Source organism: Cryptotermes secundus, unplaced genomic scaffold (genome assembly GCF_002891405.2).
Source record: "Cryptotermes secundus unplaced genomic scaffold, Csec_1.0 scaffold1115, whole genome shotgun sequence".
NCBI classification, from domain to species: Eukaryota; Metazoa; Arthropoda; class Insecta; order Blattodea; family Kalotermitidae; genus Cryptotermes; species Cryptotermes secundus.
Window position 1 is genome coordinate 38906 of NW_019733848.1, and position 27008 is coordinate 65913.

General features: G+C 37.1%; 1 protein-coding gene across 1 annotated transcript in view; it reads right to left on the reverse strand.

Annotated features, from left to right (window-relative positions):
• Nucleotides 1–27008, reverse strand: part of LOC111868308 (UPF0577 protein KIAA1324-like homolog) — a gene marked incomplete in the record, with an annotated part of 70741 nt that overhangs the window by 20182 nt on the left and 23551 nt on the right. Inside the window, 6 exon segments of the mRNA XM_033753000.1 lie at nucleotides 1232–1373; nucleotides 2277–2509; nucleotides 5738–5977; nucleotides 11807–12027; nucleotides 16677–16962; nucleotides 22642–22880. Coding sequence (XP_033608891.1) covers nucleotides 1232–1373; nucleotides 2277–2509; nucleotides 5738–5977; nucleotides 11807–12027; nucleotides 16677–16962; nucleotides 22642–22880 — 1361 coding nt within the window.

The window sequence follows — 27008 nt, forward strand, 5'->3', positions numbered from 1 at the left end:
TGGTCATGTTTTACGCAGAAACTGCCTTCTAAAAGAAGCTATCGAAGGAAAGATAGATGGGCGGATAGAAGTGACAAGAAGACGAGGAAGAAGACGTAAGAAGATGCTGGATGACCTTGGGGACAGAAGAGGATACTGTCATTTGAAGGAGAAAGCTCTAGATCGCATTAAGTGGAGGAATTGTTTTGGAAGAGACTGTGGACCTGTCGTCTTGACAGATTACTGATGATGATGATGATGATCTTTCATTACCACATATTGACATCAGAAATTTTATATTACTATATTATTTAAGATTGTGGTCCTTTGTGTCTTAAGAGCCAAAGCAACTCTGACTATGGAGGCAGTATGTTTCTCAGAAACACAGATATCTATCTCCAATACTACAAAGTGTCACAACACAGAAGACTGTAATCTTCAGAATACAGGAATTTGCATGGCATGAGTCTGTCATAGTTCCATACATCTGTACCACCAGGATGCAGAAATTTGCTTACGAACTTACATTTAAGCCATGAAAGACTAATTTCACATTTCCTTCTTTCCGTCAGTTTAATTTCTTAAGAACCCAGGTGGGGCCAGATACTCAGTATGCACCACCCTGCATATGCCCATATTTTCATGTGCTCTCCTATATTCATAGGATACAAATGATTAAATGTTTGGGTAATGGACAGTATTGCCATTAAATCTTTTAACAAATTTAGAATAAGTTTTAAAGACTTATCATGAGCAGCCACTGTACATGCCAGATGCATGTTTGGAAAGTGTGAATTGTTTGAAAATTCACAGATCCATTGGAAATCAATAGAAGAATATTTCTAAAACCACTGCTCCATTTATGCGTCTTTCCCACAAAGATATTAGGCATTTGGAATATAGTTATGATTAGAAACTACAGAACTGTATGAACTGGGTATGGCAATGAAACTTGAGGTATCAGTACTCTTAGAGATATGAGATTTTCAAGGTAAACTGGGGTTGCAAAATACTCGTTTTTCAGAGAGCTATGAATTTTGTTTCATAGCATAGGCTTTTCTTTGCTTGTAAATACAAACTGAACCAATCCAACACATTTCTTTTAATTAAAATAAAAGAAAAATTCTTCAGTGTAGCTGGGTTAATATGGTAAATATGATGGTGTAGGGTAAAGATTAATTCTTCATTCCATTTTTAATATCATTCATTTTTAACATCCATACTAGACTAAGATTCATTACTAATAACTTACTTGGGAAGTCTGGCCTTCAATTTGATAAGACACATTGTTTGAACAGAGAGCTGCCGTTTGTCCACATAAGCTTATGTTAAAGAGATGGTAATACTGTGCACCTGAAGCTGTAAACAGACGGCTTCCTTTCACCAAATAAGGGCTGTAACATCAATGATTAAGACTATAGGTACACAAAGCTGTAATCACAAATATTATATTGAGCAATAAGTATTATTAAATGAGCACACTAGGTTTACATTGATAAAATGATCTTTGTAAGAATTGAGGCTTTCACGGCGGTGACTATGAAGAAAACAGTCTTCTGGGATTTGGCACCGTGTATATGTGGTGTACACGGTGCCAAATCCCAGAAGACTGCTTTCTTCAAAATGATCTTTGTTTGCAGCTATCCTGAAATTAAATAGTAAATGTATAGTATTTAGATTTGTGCACATCATTCACATGCTGCAGCACAAACTACAGAACTCTTTACACAGTCCACTAATTTCAATGTAAAGGTAACAGCACAAGAACACAGTGTAGTGACATTTCATTGTATCTGTGTGCCATGTGCAGCCCAATTTTGCTTTCTATTTGCTAGTTATCAGGTTACCATTTAGATGAGATCTGAGGTTTTCATTGTGGTAAAGATTTATGTCGTGGTCTTCTGCATTATAATACAATTAAAAAGTGTACATGACAAAACACTGAGGGCATGAAATTCATGATACTCTGAAAATTGAATTAGTATGGCCATTCTGGTTCATGTCCACCCAGCAGACTGCATGTGTCATAGACCAGAAGATCACAATAAGCATCTTTCAGATGGCTGAGTATACCATTAAAGCAGTAAATTAAGATTAGCAACACAGTATTTGTTCTACTTAATAAAATGTTATTATCTTGTATGAACAGTCATTTGGTTGTTAGTACATAGTAAACTCATATATAAGACATCATCACCAATTTCAGTGTCATCTCTTAAAAACATACTGTGCCCAGATATTGTACATAAAATAATGAGATGTAATCAGAAAATGTATGTATATTTAGCTGCTCTTACTTTGCCAATGACCTAAGGTCAAACTGAACCCCATCAAAGTTGAAAACACATTTAGTTGTGCATACAACTCCATCCAAGCTGGTGAGTCCAGGACCACAGGGCTGACAGGAATCTTCTCCGTATGCTAGTGAGTCTGATACAGTAGTGTCAGGGGGGCAGGGAGTGCAAGCGGTTGTGTTTGGATCAATGTATTGTCCAGGTGGACAGGGTATGCACCCATGCTCTTCTGCATCCTAAAGTAAGTACAATGTTCTATTACAAATTTGTTCCATATTTCTTTTCAAACAACACTTGTTTCTGGATACTCCTTTTCACATTATTTCTCAATGGAAAATGATCCTAAGCTGTTCACTGAACTACAGTGATGACAGAATTCAAAAGAAAGGAACTGGTAGCCTGTCAAAGTTCAGATATAAAGTGTAAACAAGTTTGTACATGACACAAAAACTTACTGGAATTTTTTGTTGAAATAGTAAATTTTATTTGCATGTAGGTTTTCAATATTTCTGAAGATTCAAAGAAAATGGAAAAAACTGAAAAAGCTGCAACAGTTTAAACCACTTTGAAAAGAACAATATTATTTTGCATAACGAGACTGAAATATTTAAGATATCCTGTTTGTCCATTAAGTATTGAAAGAATACCTAAAGAATCAGTTTTAGTGTGCCTTCGTCACTGAACTCAAGGTCATATCTATGGTTTTACTTAGATGTTAGAAGGATTTGAAAATTCAATAAAAACAAATTTAATTTTCATATTCTCAAATGTGTATGTGTGGGCGATTCATGGACAGCCAAAAGCTACTTGCACCTGCACAAAATCCATCTGACAATGACAATCCCGGCACGGAGTCCAGCCACCTGTTCACACATGCAGTTAGACATTAGCATGACACACTTGCTCGGTTGTGGGAACATGATGTCAGCATAGTTGGCTTTAGCATTTCAAGTTTACCTCTAAACAAGCTGAACCTTTCTTAGTTTCACATTATTTCGTGTGATTCTTTTGGTCATGCACAATCCAGATTTTTGGAAATCTCAGTACATTATAATTTTACCACTAAATTAAAATATAAAGGCAATTAATTATTATAAGCCAATAGGATTTCTTTTACACACGCACACACACACACACACACACACACAGATATATATGCAGAGGGCCCAAAAATGTATGAGTATATATACTTTAATACGACGTAGATGTTTTCTGCAAACATTTTCCAAGTTGAATGGAAATGTAATGTACAGTGTATAGTGTGACGTTCTTTCAAAGGGTGATGCTAGTCACATGAATGCCAGGGTCACCTTATCAAATGGCAGTGGAATAGCTGTCATTTGAGCAACTCAAGAACATTCTGAAGTGGTAATGAAAAAATAAAAAGTGTGGGAAATTAAAGGAAGAGTTACTGGTCCTATGTACCTCAACATGTTTCAGACATCCATTTTACCTGCCATTTATCAGCTCTACAGGAATGAGCCATTTTACTTTCAATGAGATGGTGCACCGTCACACCACCATCGAGACATCAGAAGCTACCTCTATGAAACCCAAACAGATCACTGAATAGGAAGAAAATGTAGTGTTGAGTATCCCCCATACTCAACCTCTAATTTTACTTTGAAAGTCCCTGGAGGATGGGGGTATATTGTAAAAAAACTACTGACACCAGAGATGTTACAGAAAGAAATTGGAATGTATCCTCTGCCTCTATCCCAATGGACACCTTGGCCATGGTTGCCCATGCACTACTCTGCAATCTTGTGTGTCTACAAGCTGATGGTGGGAACTCTGAACACTTGTTCTGGTTCAGCATGTGCTGCATCCATCCCTTTCTGTGTGTACCAAATTCGGATGATTAATATACTATTTCGGCAGACATTTTGTATGCTGAATTGTGTATATATTTTTGTATCCCGCTGCATATATATTAAATAAAAATTCTGCTAGCTTTGAGTATAACAAGAATTATAGCAGATCATATGTATTCTACTTCGACTGATGATCGTTTTAGTCCTGTGGGTAAAATATGAATTCTAGCCACATGTAGAAATGCTGAAGCCTTGTTAGTACTGCTTCATTGCAAGATATATTGCAAGAGTAAGTTTCATTTTATTATAACACATGTTATCCTGAGAACTGCTCCAACAAGGTTGCATTATGAACATTTGACTGGCCAAAAGGATTTCACTTCATTTCATCACCATCCAACCTTCAAATCTTATATAGTTTTGAACATGGTCTGCTCCTGTCTTTCCATTTATTTGTAACCTGTATATCTGAGTCTGAGCCTCATGTTACAACCAACGGTCAGTCGGTCAGTCTGTCTTCGAGTAAAACACCTATGTGGGGCTTACAAACATATTTTTATTACTGTCAGACAGTTATGGGTTTGTTGATGCAGGGTGCTCTCTCTGATGAGAGGACAGGTCTGTTGTTTACAGTTGCTGCTGGCTCTCGCCAGCACAGTCATTCTCGGTTTCAAGTCTTATAGGACTTGTGACCATATTTTACTGTCTCAGATTTGACACTTCCCTTTTCATTGTCTCCTATGACTCATAAGGCTACGGTGGAGGTATTCGCCCCCCATCTCCACACTGGAATGAATGAATAAATTATAACCTGCACATATAACTGCTAAAACAGTTTATTCTCAATGGCATGTTTTCACATGGAGACAAGCTGCTGTCTGCAAGGAAGCTCTAGAATTACTGAGTAAGTGAATGATTAACATCAACTTTCTCAAAATGATCCTTTCATATGTGGGATTTAAATGGGTAAAGAAGGTGTGGAGCACTTCAAATACTCTTTCAATTACAGAAAGTAAACTTCACAGCAAAAATTAATCTCATACACACAGTCAGTTCATGTGACCATGCTGCCACTGACAGCCAAGGGGAGACTTGTACTGCTAACAAGTAAAAATGTAAAGATGTGTAGCACAGTTGTCAGTCTTTGGCAAGAAAATTTTTGTAACAGCAAGTGAGTGGAAATTTTGAAATATATTTTGTACATGACATTTAAGGGTCAATATTCATACCAGGAACAAAATTAATAATCAAAATAGAGTATTAGGTGGCTGGAAAATAGGTGACACTTGTTTCCAAGCACAAGTAATATGATTTTCAGTAACTGTTATGTGAAAAATACTATTTGGTATGTTATTATACTTCTTGTGTTCATCATTTTAAAATGTTAAACAAGATTTCTTCTTATCCCATAAGAATAATGGGAGCAGGTTAAATATGTTAGTATGTATGTACCAGATTACATTATTTCACTTTCCAGAAGACCATAATCTTATTACATATGTTCCACATGATTTATTATAAAAATAAGGAAGAATTAAATGGTGCAGAATATATGAGGCAGATGATTTCTAATCATTGAAGATGTGGTTCTTCTACTGTTCTAGAATTTGCTCATGATTTTATGCTTCTAAGTTTTAAGTATGTACTCACCAGATGACATGGTAAACACATGGCTGCTCCTCCATCAATTGTATTTGTTACATTGATTGAAAAGATCCTTGCAACATCATCCCCAACTTTAATGTTGTGATTGCTCTGACCAAGCTGCAATTTCTGAAATGCCCAGCTGAAGGTGTACGAGTCATTCAGCATTACTGAATGGAAGAACTCTTGCCTTGACTGGGAGTCTGTCCACCTCTGTATTAACGTCACTCCTTTGGAATCAGATCCCTACATTTGTAAAAGGGAACAAGGCAAATGATGTATATATTCAGGTTCACACTGGAAAACATTTATTTAAAACTATACATAAATCAGTGAACACAGTTGGTAAGGCACTTTAAATATCCTGAAGTTGATGTTATGAGGATGAAGAAATATGCAAATAATAATAGAGTAGACAGGAAGTGAGGACAGCAGAACCTAAGTGTAGGAGGGACCATAAGCCCTCCTTAAAATATGCAGTGCAGGGCATGCCTTCCCTAGAAACTTAAGTCAGTTATGCACAAAAGTAAAATCATAAACGTAATCAAAATTTTGTCTTATTCTATAGTCATAGTTCTATTCCCTATCTATTTGCCTCTTTCTGTGTCTATCTGTGTCTCCACCCATCTCTAGCTAGCTATACTAGGAATGAAATGAAATAAAATTGAACAGAGTTACATATGGCATGTGTGTTGGTAAACAGTCCATATGAGGGTGACTGTTGCCACCTGATAAGAAATCAGATCAGCTAGACTGGTATGTTGGTGTACATACTGCGAAAATGGTGGTGGTTTTTGGTGCAATTCAAATGTTTGCACCCTCTCCTAGTCATATGCCCTTTAATGGTTTAACATGAAGCTTGGTCAGGGGTGCTACAGGGAGAAAAAAAAGTTACAAGAAAGAAGGGTTGAATGGAAGTTCTTACTAATAGCCTACTGCAAAACACACATTTTCCATACAAAATTTTATGAGCTCAGAGGTTTCCTTGGTGTGTTAGGCTGAAAATTTGTACAAGCAGCATTACCTGCAACTAAATGGAGATGCTAGTAAAATCTGGAATTAATTTGTTCTGCATCTCTTCTGGTAACCAGAAAATTTTATGATAGCCGCAGGATATTTTACATGATTCCCTACTGCCTCCAATTCTTAATGCTTTTAAAAAGGATAACCACAATTCAAGGATATGTAATTGTTCTACAAGCACTTTTCAACTGTCCCTAAATTTCTTCCCTTAAATTCTAATTTTCTAACACAGCCCTTACATTTCTGTGGAGGTTATTCCTCTCTGTTGAACTGGAAGTAATGCTTATAGTGTTATATGTGACATTCAGTGACATGAGATTCATTAATTGTCCTAGAAATTGCATATTTTTCACACTTTTCCACTTCTGTTTTTGTTTCATTTCTGAGTCTTTTTGACATACTGAATGGTTTGCTTTCAGTAACATTGTATTCTTTCTTTTAAAATCTGTTGCCCAACACTGCAAGAAATTCCTGTTGCTTCAACAACTCTGTCTTCCACTTAATTTAGAAGGAGAATTCTCAAGTGTGCCTCCTGCTTCACAAACGTATACACGTGGCAAATTATGTCTCTGGGCTGGTCCTGCATTATTTCATTTTGTCTCATATGTTTAATCCTCCTGCCATCACTTTGTGAATGCAACTGTCTGCAGGACGTAACAACATATGATGGACATCCAAAGCTACCAGGAACTTGACTCTCATCAGTCTTCTAAAATTCTGATTTTTATTTTAATACTGTTGCTTCAATTCCCAGAATCTCACGAATACTACAACTCTAGACTTTCTCGAATATTCTAAAATCCTACAGAATAAGAACTGATGAATTTTTCATGCTAGAATTTCACCTGTGAATACCTCTGAGCTCAGCATGCCAAGTATGTTCCCAACTGTGAAGACCGTAGAGTTCTGTCTTGTGGGATATGTCGCATGGTGACAGTCAACCACTGTTTCAGAGGAACATGTCATCATTTTCATGCTTGCTGCCCACTTCCTGATAATTTCATGCTTGGCTAATTCTTTAACCCTGAACACGGAGAAAATATGTTCCTCCAAAACATCAGTTGATTTCCACTGGACTATGCAGCATCATATCCCAGAAGACATAAATCTCCATAGCCACCACTGCACTGTGAGAGGCTCAAATCTGAAAACTGAACTTCATTGGAATCCCTGCAGCAAAGTCCATCTGAATAACTTATAATATTGTGTAATTACACGTGACACTTAATCCAATATTATGTTCTATTGGAATATTATTTGAAGAATGCAAACTGTCATTGATCATCAAGAAAAAGAAGAATACAAGAAGAAATGTTTTCACTGTGAGGAAAATTGTGAGATTGGCCAGACCTACTACTGACAGTGATAGTATCAGCAATTCTGAAAAGTTCACTGAGCACTCAGTGGGGGAGGCAACACCATTACCAATACTGTGAATTTGTCAGTCAAAATTTCAGCGACTTCTCAATTACTGGTTGAAGGGAAGTTAAGAAAATACTTTCCTTAAATACCTAGGTGATAGAGTGACAGAATACACAAGATGAATCAGAGCTGCGTTCTGTTAAAATGTTCGGTGGTTGTGGTGATGGTGGTGGCGGTGGTGGTGGTGATGGTGGTGGTGGTGGTGGCGGTGGTGGTGATGGCGGTGGTGGTGGTGGTGGTGGTGGTGGTGGCAGCATCGGTGGTGGCAATGGGGGGCTATAATAATGGAATTAGAATTGTATTTACAGAAGCTGCATGCCGTAAGAACATGACATTAGACAGGCACAAATATATGTTTGTGCACATAAATTTCCAAATGATTTGAAATATAATTTAAAGCCAAGTTTATTTCCTTTTTTATTGAGATAAGCTGGTATCGTAAAGTTGCTGGACTAGGTCAAAAAAGGAATGTTGGCTTAACTTACTCAATTTTGGCTGTCATCTCCTTCAAAATAGTCTCCTTGGAATGTATACAGCAATCATATCATTTTCTTCCCCCCCACGCTTCAAAAGCATCATGGAAGTCATTTTCCTTAATGCTGTCAAGTACCTCTTGCAATTCCCTTCGGATGTCGAACACTGTTTTAAAAATGTCATCCATTCAGTTTCATTTTCAATTGTAAAAACAAAGCGAAATCTCATCTTCTGTCACTGAGGCAGTTACAACAATAACACTACAGACACTGTACACTTTTTTTTATGAATATGGTGTTGTACCACCTTTTGGCTTCAGTACCGCTGCAATCCTTCTTGGAATGGAGTCATGCAAGTTTGGAACAGTCCCTAGCAGAATTTTATAGCATTCTTCTTGACATACATCTTCAAGCTGCTTTAGTGATGTTGGAGGTGGACCTGTTCCTCATTCAAGTCTCCAAAACTGACCACAGAGGTTCAGTGATGTTCAAATGTGGTGATTGTGCTGGCCAGGGAGAGTGCTGAAGTTCATCTTCATGCTCTTAAAACCATGACTGAACAGTTGTAACTGTGTTAATGGGGGAACTACCATTTGGAAAACTACATCGTTCTTCGGAAATGTTTGGATCAGGGGATGCACCAGATTACCCAAACCCACGACGTACACCCTTCCAGTAATTCGGCCATGAAGGGTAACACTAGGGCCAACAAAATACTGTACCACGATACTACGGCCCAAACCATCACAGAATCTTCCCCATGTTTCACTGTTGAAACCAGGCATTCCGGATTGCAGGCTCCCTTGGGTGTTCTCCAAACGTAAACTCTTCCAGGTGCAGGGAGCAGCATGCAGGACAACCCATCTGACCATATCATGCATGCGTTTCCAGTTGTCTAATGTCCAGGTTTTATTGTCCAGACACCATCGTTTAGACATCTGAGCATTACTTTCGGTAATCAGAGGTTTAGCAATTGTGGCTCTACTGTGGATGTTGGATTTGTGAAGCTCACGTCGGACAGTTTTTGTGGTGACAGTCTTCAAGATGAATATTCAGTTGTGCAGTCACCTGTGATGCAGTAGTTCTGTGATTTTTGAAAGCAATCCTTCTGATTGTATGACAATCTCTTTTTATCTATGTTGATTTTCGTCCACTGCTTCTCTGTGCTGATGTTGACTTCCCATGATTCGCGTATGCCGACATATCATTAGAAGACGTTGCTCTCAATATACCTAATAATGTCACAGTTTCTTCCACAGATGCTCCAGCTGAATGTGCATCAAAATCGGACAAGTCTCACATTTTCCAATTCTTTCACATGGGTTGTCACTCAACACAATCACCAATACACTGACATGAGCACTATGGAATGTAAACAAACGGAAGAAAATCATTCAGCGTTGCCAACTGAAAGTCTTTTAATGCAGGCAACATAAATTCTGTTCCTCAGTTTCTTAGTGGTTCCAATGTTTTTTTACTACAGATGGGGTTTGGATTGATAATTGGATTTACTGAAGACCTACAGATTGAAACTACAGTAAAACTTGGTTATAGCAACATCGGTTTCTGCGACACCTTGTCTATTGCGTCAAATATTCAATGGTACGAACTAATTCCTCATAAAGCAACTGTTTTTATACCTTGCTTAGTACGACATGCACAAATGCATCAACCTCGTATGTAACATCATTTTCATTCCTGAATTTCTCTGATATGGACATTGAACGTAATTTAGAAAGTGTGTATTGGGCAAGTAACAGGAAACAGATGAAGATAACTGATTACTGTACTCGTATCTAGGTACAGTAAGGCACAACAATTGATGTAATCTACTGTAATTTGGTGAGTAGGCCTACCTTTAATATACAGTATTAGTGCGGTGTGTATTGTCAGTGAAAAGCGCTGTAATATGTCTTTGATATTACACATTTGGGCAATTCCACGTTAATGTTACGTTAGTCTGTACTTAACTACGTATTTCACTAAAAAATGCAACATTTTAACTCGGTTTTTGGTAGATTTTTATGTGACTAACATAAGGCTACTGTGGAAGCGCCCATTTCGGTTACGACATTCATTTATAACGACACTATTTTTAGGTCCCTTTGATGACGTTATAACCAAGTTCTACTGTACAAGTAAATGTAGCACCATCGCTAATTCACACACTCTGCAGTTCACTAGAGCATGTTCTTTGCCTTCTCAGTTTGCCGTGCTTCAGCAGTCATCTGGCAATGGTTCCAAAGCCACAAATCCTTTAACTTCTGTGCTGACATCCTTATTGACCAGCAACTGTCACACAACTAACTAAACATTATACTTGTCCTGCTTATAACACCTCAGCATGGACTGCACAAGAACACCGCTTCTCAGTTAGTCTATTGTTGCTTGTTGGGAATGGCTGTTGTTTACAGATTCACCATTTAGCAACGGGTCTATATGCTACAATATATATATATATATAGATATGCATAACTCAACTTGACAAAAACAATTAAATTTCAGATTCAAAATATATTTGGAAGCATTTGGAAATATTCAAGAAGGAAAGACTTTATTATACTCAATTATATTTGCATAATATTTAACTTAACCCTTATAACTGAAGTGCAAAGAATGTATGGTAAAATTTACACATACATTTAATTATAAGTGATATTCACTTTATAAAAAGATCCTCATTCCTGTCTTCTTTTTCATATGGAAATGAAAACCAATGCAAAATTACCTCCACTTCCTGATCCATACCATAATTTACTGTAATGTTGTTGTGCTTTTCTTTTGTATAAAAGTAGAACAATATTGAGCAGAGCAGCAGATTCACACAACTTGTACATCTGATGATGGCCAATCAGGCCATAACATGCAGTGATATACAATTGGGAGAAGCTGACCGGTGAATATTAACCAAAGTTGTACACTGACAGAAAGAAGTGGAACACAAAGGCAGATCTACTCAGTGTAACAAGATGCTGCAATATAAATTAGCATCTACAGTATTTAACAGAGTCAAGGTGATTGATATCATGTTAAACATTTACTCTCTTACAATTCGGTGATAAGAAATTTAGGAGACTGCCATGCTGACCACTTATAAGATCATAAAATGTCACTGAATTACTTTAATCTTAATATCATAAACTTCTAAGTAACATACCTGCATGAATAAGAGTTCACATTTACTCTCACAATCCAGCTCAAAGCTGAAGGATATTTGTCCAACACCTAACCGACGGCCACCACTGACACCTCCTTTGCTACGAAATCCAGCAACATTAAGTGAGAGTAAGAGGTATGCTCCAGCTGTATGGTGATTTCCTGACCGAATGTATGACCCTGCACACTGCCAACCCATGTCACTACTGCTGCAGCTCGAGCCTGCAACAATTGTCACAACCAGTGCCACTGCACTCTTACTTTGCACACTTATCTGGCTCCTGGAGTTCAGAATTTAAGGAGGATGGCTGCATTTTCTATACTGACTTTTCCATAAAATACGAATTAATTACAATTACAATTAAAATAAAACGAATTTGTTACACCTCAACATGTTGTAGACACTTTCGTTTAAAAAGCATGCAAAAAATCAAGAAACAAAGGTAACACAAAAATATTTCACTGATACTGAACAACACACATGAATTTTTCGTTACAGCATTGTTAAGACTGTGGTATTCCACGCTGTGACACGATGAAGAACTGTAGAAACAGAATGAAAGCAATTAATTAAAAAAAAAAAATAAAACCACCTGTGTAGTACTAAAATTAAAGTGCAGGTTGTTTGTAGAAAATGTCCCTGTTAATTTCTGAGAGGTGTTTGTGATTTCTGTATTGAGTCTACAAAAACAGGTGCTTTTAAACTATTCTGAGAAGTTGGAAAGCACTACTGGGAACGGTATACAGTACCAACATGCATAAAAGTAAAGCTGTCCCTGTAACAGGCTGTGAAGGCCCATGGGCTTGTGAGACGTTGAGGGTCCCACATTATCTAGACCAAGGGTCTCCAAACTACGGCCCACGATGTGATTTTATCAGCCCATGAAAGATTTGTGCAGAAATGCGCCAATTGAACTAATTTTCCATTGAGTAGTGGTAAATGTGATTCCGAGCTTATTGACCTGACACATTATACTGCAGTTCGATGGCTTAGCTGTGGAAATGTTCTTTCACGCTTCTTTCATCTCAGGAATGAAACTAATGTGGCCCGCGGTTCGAAAAGTTTGGAGACCCCTGATCTAGACAACCGGCTCAGAGATGGCGGTAAGGTTGTCAGCCTTACACGCTCTCCGTGCTTTACTCCCCAGGAAAATTATTTAACCAAATATAATAATATAATAACCAAAAGCATTACTACAGATAATCATAATATGGAGGTCATTAATATGAAAGATGCTTGTAAGTAAATTATTAAGTAGTCGCATTTCAAAAAGGACTCAGCTATGTGGAGCTAGTTGCACATTAATACCCCCATTCTGAAATGGAAATTATATCTATTATTTTACATGCTAAAGAACTGTAGCATAAATTTATATATGAAGTTAAATCATCTCTGAGTCCATATCATCCTATGAGGATGGTAATGAATTTTAGAACGTTTTAGAATATTTCTAGGAAAGAAAATTGAAATTTTATATCAAATTTAATAATGTTATTCCACCTATAGTCGGCAACAAATATGGTCCTGCTCTTCCATTATTAAGTTCATCTTAATGAACACATTCCTTCATTCACAAATGACCCCATCCATGGACAAAATCAGCTGTCATATCAGAAATTCTAAAAGTGTGCACATGTATGCAGTTTGTAGGAAAATCAAACATTCACAGAACAAAATCTGCTATAATATAACCATTTACATTTGACTTCCAATTTTTTAGTTCTTCATTCCTTAAATCCTTGAAATTCAAAATATATATTTTACAACTTCAACCAGAAACACGATTTAATCTTGGTATCAAGTTCAGGTTTTTATTTATTTCCACACAATAATTAACTTTTATAAGATCTGAGATTCTCATATCGGTGATTATCAAGACTATTTGTCTTCTGCATTGCCAAAGACCATAATATTAATAACTTTTATAAATCTGCATTCCACATAATTAACATAAAATATAGAATAAATCCATGTTTGTTTTTACTCACTATATATACACACACACACACACATGCACTCATATGTGTATGCATGAAATTTGTAAACATCAACATAGGCTGCAAAAATTATTGCAGAAAACAGCAAAAAATGTTGTTAAAAAAAAATCCATGATTTTAGTCCGCAAGCAAACTGTACTGACCGAGTAACTGCTGCTTGTCGGCGAAGTTAGTGCCAACTTTAGCGGATAGAGGGTGTAATGTGGTCAGTGCAACGAATCTCCACAGCCGTTAATTTCAGGTTTCTAGATCAGAGCCGCTACTTCCTTGAAATAGCTCCTCAATTATCCTCACAAGGCTGAGTGGACCCCGTTCCAGACCCACTACTTTCTCAGAAAAAATCTGGTAGCACTGGGGAATATGAACCCGTGACCCCTGGATCTGTAGCCAGGAACTCTAACCACCAGACCACAGAGGCGGTCAAAAGTTTTGTTAAACACTATAAAATTTAAACTTTAAACTTTTAATTTAAACTTTTGAAATAGTGGTAGCTTGAGCTCGCCAGCGCGCGTTTAAATGCCCATTGTTGCTCTGTGTTTAAATATCCGTTCCTATTAGGGCGCTTGCATTGTATTTGAAAATGCTGTATCTAATACAATTTTTATGATGAATGAATGGAATTAACTTTGTTTTCATCAGCAAAGAACAGAGTGTTGCATATTATAACATAAGATTTGAAAATATGTAGACAAGAAGTTATAAACTACTTCTATTTTTTTCTTGTAATTATGATGCATACTGTAAAAATAGTTTCCAACTTCTTCACATATTCTTCCTATTAGGGCGCTTGCATTGTATTTGAAAATGCTGTATCTAATACAATTTTTATGATGAATGAATGGAATTAACTTTGTTTTCATCAGCAAAGAACAGAGTGTTGCATATTATAACATAAGATTTGAAAATATGTAGACAAGAAGTTATAAACTACTTCTATTTTTTTCTTGTAATTATGATGCATACTGTAAAAATAGTTTCCAACTTCTTCACATAGTAGTTCTGCGGTATAAAATCACTCCTGCTTATAACACTTGAAACATTTTCACATTCTCTGGTGCCATAAACCAGCTGGAAGCAATAAAGTGATTTGGTTCACTGCTGGAAAGTTTCAAGTCTTTATTACGCCCTTCAGATATCCCAGTCTTTTGACTAAAGGACAGAAAAGTGGAAACATGGCCTTTCTAGAAAGGCTACAGGGTATAAGCAATGTCTCCTAATTCAGTGCCAAGCACTGCTATTGCAGCTGCAAGAGAATACTGCCCTTTCTATGGTTGCAACCAAACACTTGTATCGCAGCTGAGATACAGAGTGCATTAAGTTTTCTGTGAGATCACAATGAACTTGAATATTATAGTTTAATTTTGTCATACAATGGCAATGAAACGTTATTTGGAAGATGATGAAGTTGATAGGCACTTGAAGTGCAAGATATGTGATGTGGGACTGTACTTTCTAGAGTGCTTCAAGGAGTATTACACAAAGGCAGGATTCAGTTATATGACACGGGGGTTGAAGCCTGTATATACGGCTAGCAGATAACAACAAAAAAGTATGTATATTGAATTTCACTATATTTAAAAATAAATATTTAGGATTGTGCATACACTTCTACTAGCGGACTGTGCATGTGCTTCCGTTAGCGGAGTGTGCACGTGCTTCCGCTAGCTGAGTGTGCACATGCTTCCGCTAGTGGACTGTGCATGTGCTTCCGTTAGCGGAGTGTGCACGTGCTTCCGCTAGCTGAGTGTGCACATGCTTCCGCTAGCGGGGTTCAAATGCCCAACTGCCCAAATTGGAGTACTTTGGCCACGATGACCATACGGACCATACTCATCCCTGGACAGATTGGGGCACTTCAGACATTAAAGGTTAATATAGAATACAAATGCCGTGTGATTTTCAAATTTTGGTTTCTTTTTATACATGAAAAACTCTGATCTAAATTTTTACAAACTTGTACCAAGAAACATAAGTACTTCTTCAGCTTTATGTACACTTCCTACTACATATATTAGTAAAATTTCATTTAATGACGTTGTATTATGCAGGAATGTGAATAGGAAACAACATATATCTTGTATACGCATACCTGAGACTTACTTTATGGGACATTCATTGTAACAGCTTATTTTCAGGAAGTGGAGTGATTTTTCTTTAAAGCAAGAATTTGACTTTACCATATTTTGTATCAGCATTTTCAAGCATATAATAGATTAAGGATAGAATGTGAAATCAAACAGACTTCTGCATACCTGGTACGCAACATTTCATAGCATGGTAAGAAAACATACATTCCAAAATCAAAACATCTTCAACAGATACAAAGATTTTTAAACAATGCCTCAAAAAATGTGGTTCATGAATTACCAGGCCTAAAACTACACACAACATCGATACTTCTGACCTCCTTAATGGTAATGATAATAGGACAATGACATAGAAATAGGCTACAGGCTTCAAAGATGAAATTTTTGTGACAAACAGCTAGATACATTCTTTTCAACCATAAAAGAAATGAAGACTTATAAGATCTAAAAGGAGACCTCTTGAAAAGGAAACTTTATAAACATAGAAATCATTGTCTTTATATTTCCACTGACTGAAAGGCCATAGTTTGCCAGAAGAACATTTTAAAATACCACTAACAGGAAAACGACGACGTGGATGGCTAAATGATCTGAATGCTGAGATAGAACTGGCCAACCTTGTTACCTAACATCATTACTGATGATAATGGTGTAAAATTTAAAAATGACTTAAAAATTATTTATAATGTGCCTCAATTTTGAACCACAAATCCAGCCCAATTACTCTCATCTGCACATATAAAGTTACGGTCTTACTGTATTAGACGACTACATACATTTTCTTACCATCAATTTCCATACATGCAGCACTCATCATCTTCAGCATTTCTGTCCAATGTAGAATTTGATAACCATAATTTGGAGTTGTGTTAGGTGGACATCGTTTACAACCAGTTCGTCCATCTGAATACATATTACTGGGACAAAATTCGCAAGTAGAGCCGTTATGATAATCCATTCCTGGATTGCATGGTGGACATTCATGTTTCTCACTGGCTGGAGGTAAGCGCACTGCATCAGGAACATCATCACGACAAGTCTTTGGCTGAAGCCATTTATAAACTTCTTGTGTCTGTAAAATGTAAGATCTTTAGACTGTGGTAAGAAAAATATTGTCTTCATTAACAGGAAAATGACACTTTATTACATACCGGCAAAGTTTCTTTTAGTTTAAGAGTGTGCTGCAGAGAATACTTACAGTTCTTAAGCACAGAAATTGATTATGTTTTGACAAAAATATTCTCCTCTTCAGCTCAGAATCTAGTATGGTATTTATGAATTAGATTATAACTGACTAATAACAAATGCATTTTATATATTTTCAGTTTTATTTCATGTATTTACAATGCCAGGGATTTTATATTCAGAGAGAAAGGGAATTTCAAAACTATCACAGTGGCTATTAGCTTCTCAAGGATTCTTCTCCATGAGGTTAGTTCCTTAGTTAGGCTAGTTGTATGCAATTATTCTGTACCACATGTTTTTAAGTTTCCAATCACATGATTATTCAATAGTTTGTGTGTGACTCTCTGTGAGCCATTTTGTTCACGGGAAAGTATGATGCTTGCAGCTGTGGCCTAAACCAAATGCCTAGAAGAAAGATGTGAGGAATGCAACCGGTCAACCCCAGCAAGTATTAGGAACACATACATTGCTGCTGAAGCTCATATAAAACTGTCTGTCTATTTATGCACCTGTATAAGTGATGTGTGAGAGTTAAGAGGTACATATGGGACTCTTAGTGTCCAAGTCTCTCTCTGACCCAAGGTAGGGGGTCTGTATTTATACTGACAGGAGTAAGTTTTTCAGTTGCAGGTCCCAGGGGACCACAGCCGCAATATTCTTGTCAACATAAAATAAGCCTCTTGCTGTTAAACCGATGTTACGTGGGTCCCTTGTCACCACGGCATGGTGAGTCCTCAGATTATGGACGGAGGAGACGCCCTTCAGTTTTGGAGGGAAGTTGCGAATATACTGAATAAGCAGTCGCAGACAGCCGACAAAGGATGGTCCTCCAGCTTGGGGGTAACAACTTCTCACCATAAAAAATAATTATGTTACGAAAATGAACACAAAGCCTCGGACCTGGACGGATTCCTTGAATAAACGACCTAACCTATGAGATATGGGTATGAGATTTGTCATTTGGAATGTTCGAAGCTTCTATAGGGCAGGTTTGCTCAGGGCAGTGGCAGAAGAAATCTTAAAATATAAGTCAGAGTTAGCGGGGGTACAAGAGGTCAGATGGGATGGAGGTGGCATCACACCAGCAGGCAACTATACATTTTTTTATGGAAAGGGGAATGAAAATCATGGATTAGGTACAGGTTTTTCATACATAAGAGAATCATATCAGCAGTTAAGAGGGTAGAGTTCGTTAGTGATAGGATATCATATATAATACTAAAAGGTCTCTGATGTGATATCATTGTTATGAATGTTCATGCCCCAACAGAAGATAAAATTGATGACATAAAGGACAAGTTCTGTGAAGAAGTAGAACATGTATTTGATAAATTCACAAAGTACCCTATGAAAATTTTGCTAGGAGATTTCAATGCCAAACTAGGGAGGGAAGACATTTTCAAACCAATGATTGGGAATGAGAGTTTGCATGAAATTAGTAATGATAATGGAGTTAGAGTTGTAAACTTTGCCACATCAAAAAATCTTACTGTCAAAAGTATGTACAATGTTCCCACATCGTAACATCCATAAATTTACTTGGACAACTCCTGATGGGAAGATACACATTCAAATAGACCATATTTTGATAGATAGGAGACGGCACTCAGGTATACTTGATGTCCGATCATTCAGGGCAGCAAATTGTGATACTGACCACTACCTGGTGGTGGCAAAGGTTAGGGAAAGACTGGCAGTGAGCAAACAAACAACACACAGAGTTCATATGGAGAGGTTCAATCTCAAGAAATTAAATGAGGTAGAGGGTAAAGAACAGTATCATGTTGAAATCTCAAATAGGTTTGCGGCTTTGGAAAATTTGGACACTGAGGTGGATGTTAATAAAGCTCGGGAAACTACTAGAGAGAATATAAAAATGTCTGCCAAAGAAAGTCTAGGTTATTATGAACCGAAGAAGCATAAGCCATGGTTCGATGAAGGATGCCCAAAATTATTAGATCAAAGAAAGCAGGCCAAATTGCAATGATTATAGGATCCAAGAAAAATAAATGGGAATAATCTGAACAATACAAGACATGAAACCAGCAGGCATTTCACGAACAAAAAGAGGGAATATCTGAAAGACAAAATTGATGAGCTTGCAATGAACAGTAAGAACACGAATATTAGAGACCTGTATAGAGGAATAAATGACTTTAAGAGAGGTTACCAGCCTAACAGTAACTTAGTGAAGGATGAGAATGGTGACCTGCTTGCAGATTCCCACAACTTTTTGAATAGGTGGAGGAACTACTTCTCTCGGTTACTGAATGTACATAGGGTCAGTGATGTTAGACAGACAGAAATCCATATGGCTGAGCCGTTAGTACCCGATCCTAGTCCGTTTGAGGTTGAAAGTGTTATTGCAAAATTGAAATGGTATAAATCGCCAGGTAGTGATCAAATTCCGGCAGAACTTATTCAAGCGGGAGGTAAAATTTTACATTCTAAGATCCGCAATCTAATTACTTCTATTTGGCATAAGGAAAAATTGCCTGATCAGTGGAAGAAGTCTATTATTGTACCAGTTCACAAGAAGGGTGATAATACTGACTGTAATAATTATCGTGAGATATCTTTTCTATCAACTTCATACTACATTTTATCCAATATTCTTCTCTCAAAGTTAAGTCCATACATGGATGAATTTATTGGGGATCATCAGTGTGGGTTTCAACGTAACAGATCAACTACTGACCAAATCTTTTGCATTCGTCGGACACTGGAGAAAAAATGGGAGTACAAGGAGACAGTACATCAGCTGTTCATAGACTTCAAGAAAGCCTATGATTATTCATTTAGGAGGTTAGTAATGTACAATATTCTGAAAGAGTTTGGGGTAGACATGAAACTAGTTAGGCCAATTAAAATGTGTTTAAATGAAATGTACAGTAAAGTCCATATAGGTAAACATTTGTCTGATAAATTTCCTATCCAGAATGGTCTAAAACAAGGAGATGCTTTATTGCCATTCCTTTTCAACTTTGCTTTAGAATATACCATTAGGAAGGTCCAGGGAAACCAGTTGGGACTGAAATTAAACGGGACACATCAGCTGTTGGCCTATGCCGATGATATGAATCTACTGGGTGATAATGTAGATGCCATAAAGAAAAACACACAAACTTTAATTGATGCAAGTGAAGAGGTTGGTCTAGAAGTAAACACAGAGAAAACTAAGTATATGTTGCTGTCTCATCATCAAAATGCAGGGCAAAATCATGATGTAAAGATAGGGAACAGATGTTTTGAAAATGTGGAACAGTTCAGATATTTGGGAATGATGATAACAGATCAAAACTTGATTCAAGAAGAAATTAAGAGGAGACTGAACTCAGATAATGCTTGCTATCATTCAGTGCAGAACCTTTTGTCTTCTCGTCTGCTGTCCAAAACCATAAAAATTAGAATATACAAAACTATAATTTTGCCTATGGTTCTGTATGAGTGTGAAACTTGGTCTCTGACATTAAGGGAGGAACATAGACTGAGAGTGTTTGAGAACAGAGTGTTGAGGAGAATATTTGGACAGAGAGATGAAGTGACAGGAGGTTGGAGAAACCTGCATAATGAGGAGCTGCATAATTTGTACTCTTCAGTGATCAAGTCAAGGAGGATGAGGTTGGCAGGTCATGTAGCACAAATGGGGGCGACGAGGAATGCATATAGGATACTGATAGGAAAGCCAGAAGGAAAGAGACCACAGGGAAGGCCAAGGCATAGGCGGGTAAATGGATCGTAGAGAGATAGGATGGGATGGGATGGGATGGTATGGTTTGGATTGATATGGCTCAGGATAGGGATCAGTGGAGAGCTCTTTTGAACGCAGTAATGAACCTTTGGGTTCCATAAAAATGCTGGGAAATTCCTGAGTAGCTGCAGAATTTGTGCCTCCTCCAGAAGGACTCAGCTCCGTTAGTAAGTAAGTAATAGCTGTTAAACAAAGTGGGGTACTATGGAACATGAAAGCATTCTCTATTAAAATGTGAACACTTAAATAAGAAAAAAGTTTTCCTTTCATTCCTTACTTAGAGGTATTGGTGGGAGGGGGTAAATTTTACTCAATTGTGGCCCCACCTGTTCAGAGGGTTATGAGCTGCCGCTGATTAATGTCATCCTATAATGTGATGCTATAACTTATGCAGTTAGAAAGCATCATTAAATATGTAGAGAATTAATCAATCTTTGTTGTTGAAGTTTTCTCTGAAGACGTTCTAATTTCATAGTATATATTTGATTTACTCACTCACCCCTCAGACAGAAAAATGTTCTCTCACACTGCCAGGTATTCATGCATATGCAAGCTGAAATACTGTACTATACATAAGACACAGGTTTTAACCATGGCAAAGATATCAAGAACTTTTCTCTTCACCATTACATCCGAAGTATTTCCAAACTTATACAGTCACAAGACTTTAATACCATCAATAGTTACGCAGCAGGATAATTATGAATAAGGAATTGGGTAGGTTCAAACACAAGCAGGCATGTACAATTTTAAGTTGCTGTCCCAACATTTGTCAAAATGGGAAGACTATGAAAAGCAATAGTCAGAACTGCCAGCTTACAGGCTGAGGTTTGAACCCAGAACCTTCTCAGAATTAACTGTCTTTCAGCATCCTGTTGCAATTGTTTAACTTAACGTTCATGTATTTATCATCCGTCAATATTGCAACACTTGTTTATTTACCACTCAATCTTAATTTCAGTTTAACATTATACACTTTGACGCTACATGTTTCGGCCCCAAACGGCCATCTTCAGGTGTCTTGGTATGTTACAAATAGTTTATTGAATTATGTTAAACTGCTACACTGTGATAGTCCATGTTAAAATCACAGGATGTATTCTCTTTTCAAGGTAAAACCAGATGAAATCCTTTAAAATTTCTATTATACCCACATTATTTTGGTGCATGTTTTTTTATTTCACCTCATACAGGGTGTCGTCCATTGTTCATAAATGTAGGCCTGTCCCAGGTGTTTTGTTCTGGCAGCTTGCCCCTCATGTTCATAGCCTACTTTTCAGTTATGTCTGCAATATGCCCCTGGTTTGCGTGTTTCCTCCACAGTGTGTGGTGTTGTCTTTACTAGTGGACTGTAAAGTAGGCTACGAACGTGAGGGGCAAGCTGCCAAAACAAAACACCCTGGACTGACATACATTTATGAACAATGGACGACACCCCATGTGAGGTGAAATTAAAAAAATGCACCAAACTAACGTGGGTATAATAGAAATTTTAAAGGCTTTCTTCTGGTTTTACCTTGAAAAGAGAACTACAGCATGTGATTTTAACATGGACTAACACAGTGTAGCAGTTAACATAATTCAATAAACTATTTGTAACATATCAAGACACTTGAAGATGGCCGTTTGGGGCCGAAACATGTAGTGTCAAAGTGTATAATGTTAAACTAAAATTAAGATTAAGTGGTAAATAAACAAGTGTTGCAATACTGACAGACAAAAAATACATTGACATTAAGCTACATAGCTTCATGAGAAGTTGTTTACATGTGGTTGTTACTTGTTGTGTTGCAACAGAGAAGTCAAGTAGATTACCTGGTTATTTGAATCACATGGAGTGCGTGTTTCATAGTAGTCACTGTGTGTACACAGTCTTCGTGTGAGGCAGGTGGGTGATGCTCTTGGTGAAAACTCAGTTATATTGTTGCAAGGTGTACAAGAATGTGCCTCCCATTCAGAGAAGTGATTTTCAGGACACTCAAGACATGAACGAGATCCACCTTGGCTATAAGTTCCAGCACGACAGGGTGTACATGAGGAAGCAAAGGCAACCCCTACAGAAATTAAAAATTAAAAAAAAATGTGCATTTCAATTATGTAACTCACTGTGGCACACAATTAGTATACTCATATTGATTAATTCAAAGAAAAAGAAAACCCATGTAATTTTCCTCCTAACACTGCTTTTATTATGCATGTCAAAATGTACACTGTTTTGAAAGGAGTTTATCATTCTTAATTCATAATATTTTTTTTTTGTTATAGGCAGGAAACACATTTTTTTAAACATCAGAAGGAACATATTTTTAAAAGTTCTGGATCTGATTACTAACACTCCGATAATATTATGTGTGTTCAAATCAGATATTATATTTGAAATATGTATTCTGTAAACAGTTCTAAATAAATATTGGGTTACATTACACACAACTATGATAATTAAAACCTGCTTTATTGCTCTGCTTCTTTTTCCAATAATAGAAGTGAAAAAACTGAAATAGCACTTCTTTCATATTCTCCATGTACCTCACTTTCTGTTTAAACTCATACAGATGTTACATTTCCATATGATACTTCATTATGTCCAGCACAATCTTCTGCAATTTTAGAAACAAACTTAATCACAGAAATGTGTATTTCTTCTCACTAATTTGAGCAATGAAAGAAATAAAGTGATGATTTTAAAATGCAAAGATGTTTTTCAGCACTAACTAATTTCTCAACTGCATAGTCAGTGACACATTTAATGACATGAAATCATCAGTGTAAACTGTGGTGCTTGGAGTGAGATGGAACAATATCTGAATACAGAACAGTGGGGGGAAGACATCTGGTCTATTTGAAGCTGATGTCTTGGTATTTGTCTGACATGTATGAGAATATTTCAGCACTCAAGAGAGCAAGTACCATACAATCATCTGAATATCTGTCACATAAGTTAAAAATGTTTTATTCCAAACCTGTAGAAAGTATTCTCCAGAATATACGGGATGTTTCCTCAAATAGGTACAAAATATTTTTCAAAACTTACTTTAATCTATACATCCACTCCCCCACACATTTTCATGGCATAGTTAAGCACAGACACAACTTTATATTTACCTTTCAATTTAATCTAGTTTTATACAAAACTGAAATATTTTTGAACTAGGTACATACTTTACAAAAAATAAATAATGAAATGCTCTCTGGGACACATCCTGAATGATTCTTAGTGTAAGTTCAGAACAGTAAAAAATTAAAATTTAAACACCTTTTTAAAAACCTTTTTAACACTTATTTTATATGTTCAATTCTTCTGTATTACAAAATCCACTTGTGGCTTATAATTGAAATGTCCCCAAATCAATCTATTAGTTCAATTAATTATGCCAAGGGTGCCATTTTTCTTATTTAATATACTCATACATCATTTTATATATATAATGCTTTCCTATTTTGTATTAGCAGTTTTAAAGTGGCCAAGTTTATTTAGTTTACAGGTGCATGTGCAAGATGGATTTAACCAACTTCCGACTGCAAATAAACATAAAAGTTATATGGACTCTCTTCTTCCATTTATTATAACCTGTTAAAGAACATATAGTTATGTAACTAAGTTTCTTAAATACAGTAGTGCACTGTTTATCTTAATTAACTCATAATTGACATGTCTGGATCATTAGTATCTTCGGAAATAATCTATGGTGACCAGACATTTTGTTTACAAGTGACACAGATTTTTCATTATGATGTAAAAGCAGCAGTTGCAGCTCAGATTCTTAGGATGAAAATCTCTTCCAATTTTATGAACCAATGTATGTAATTCTTTTGCCTTTGATTAGTGAAATTAAACCAGAACAATAAGAGCATTCCTTATGTCACCTGTAACAGCCTGCAAACCGGATGTAATTACATTATTCAATTTAAATGTATCAGAATTCAGTAAAAATAAGTTTAAACAAAGAGATAATCTCAGGAGAGGCAGGAAGATTAAAGTGTCACACAAAAACTGCAAAAATAAAGCTAATAGTAATTTCATTTTTGTTCTACACCACAGTTTATTATTAAAGTACATGGTATCTTTGTATAAATTATGATTTGTATTCCATTTTTAGGGCATTTATGGCAACGATACTCACTAATCAGGCTACTGAAACCTTTTACTGTTGGAGAGTAAAGCTTCATTTGTAGTTGAAATAAAATTTTTCTTTAGTATGCGCTATTAGGTGGTTCAGCGGTGGGGTGTGAGAACTATTAACTACCTGGTCTCTTTCCTTCTTGCTTTCCTACTAATACCCTACACCTATTCCTCTTCTCCCCCATTCATGCTACATGTCCCACCCATCTCATCCTGCTTGTCTTGATCATTTTAATTATACTCGGCAAAGAGTGCAAGTTATGAAGGTCCTCACTCCAAGTACTAGTGCATATATAGAGAGTATTTTCTGTCATAAATTCTCCAGGGACCAATGAAAAATGTTTCCTCCTTCAAACCATCAAAGCAGTGACAGCAACAAAAACACACTTTGAGGAAATTTTGCACAAAGAGTTCTATACTCTGATTTCAGATAATCCCAAATTACTATACTTCAAGAAATCTGTTCATCTATAAAGTATAAGACATCTGCCCAAGAGGAAATAACTACTCCAACATTAACTGAAAATTTACTTAAATTAAAATTCTGTAAGTAGTACAAAAAATGATTTCTTAAAATATTACTGGTAAAATCACTTATTGTTAATTAGACATGAATAGTAAAGGTTACCCCAGTGTAAAGCACTATCAAATTAATAGTGCTGTTTATTCAAATTAAACAGATACTGGTTATTGACGTACGAGTATTTGGACCTTGAGAAAATGAATCAAGTGAATAACTGTGTACATGTGCATATATTTGTGTGTGAAATAGGGTTCTCTCAGTAGTGGGTGTCAAGATTATATTTTCTGGGATGTGATTCTGTGTAGTTTCATAGATAGCAACCCATGTTTCAGGGAACCTACTGCCACCATTCATTAGCAAACTACATGATGTCACACCCCAGTAAACCACAATCTTGATAATCACTGACACAAGAACCTCAAGTCTCATATTAAATGTGGTTGGTAGCTCTACTATGTACAGCATATAATAATGATGAAAAGCTGTACTCACACCAGTAATACTACTCTGTCCAAAAAGTATCTGACCTTGGGCTGGGAAAAAAAAGTTCTGTATCTGGGTGGTTACAATACCTAATCCCCTTCAAAGTAGGCCCCTTGTGACTCCACACATTCAGCCCAGCGGTCCTTCCATCGCTGGAAGCAATTCTGGAAGGCTTCTTTTGGAATGGCATGCAGCTGCGCCGTCGCATTCTGTATGATGTCCTCATGGCTGTCAAAAGAGCAGCCTTTTAGCAGTGTCTTCAATCTCGGGAAGAGCCAGAAATCACAAGGAGCCAAGTCAGGAGAGTAGGGAACCTGGCAAACTTGTGGAATGCCATGCTTGGCCAGGAAACCCGGAATCAGGTGTGATGAATGAGCTGGGGCGTTGTCATGATGCAGCTGCCAGTTGAGTGCGTCCCACAGCTCTGGTCTCTTGACACAAACTGCATCACAAAGATGGCGGAGGACTTCTTGGTAGTACTCCTTACTGACCGTCTGGCCTAGTGGTGTGTACTCATGATGCACAACACCCCGGTAATCAAAAACAACAGTCAGTATCACCTTCACATTGGGCCTTGGGGATGTTGGATGCTTCCATTGTGATGCCCGGACCTTGGTTTCCAGGTCATATCCATACACCCACAACTCATCATCAGTGATCACAGTCTTCAGGAAATCAGGATCACTATTGGCACACTCCAGCATGTCCCGCGCAACCTCAAGATGAAGTTGTTGCTGCTCCGGCGAAAGCAGCTTGGGCACAAATTTTTCCGCCACTCTTCGCATGCCCAAATCCTCAGTTAAAATTATGTTTGCGGAACCTCTGCTGATCCCAATCTCATCAGCAACTTCACGGATGACCAAACGACGGTCCTCCATGATCAGTGTCCGCACTTTTTCAATGACATCAGCATTGACGGTCTCCCGGAACGCTGCTCACTGTCCGCCAACACACGGCCATGTTTAAAGCGGTTGAACCACTCTTTAATTTGAGTGACCCCCGCTGCATCATCGCCAAAAGCCTGCTGAATATTGTAGATTGTTTCTGCTTGGGTAT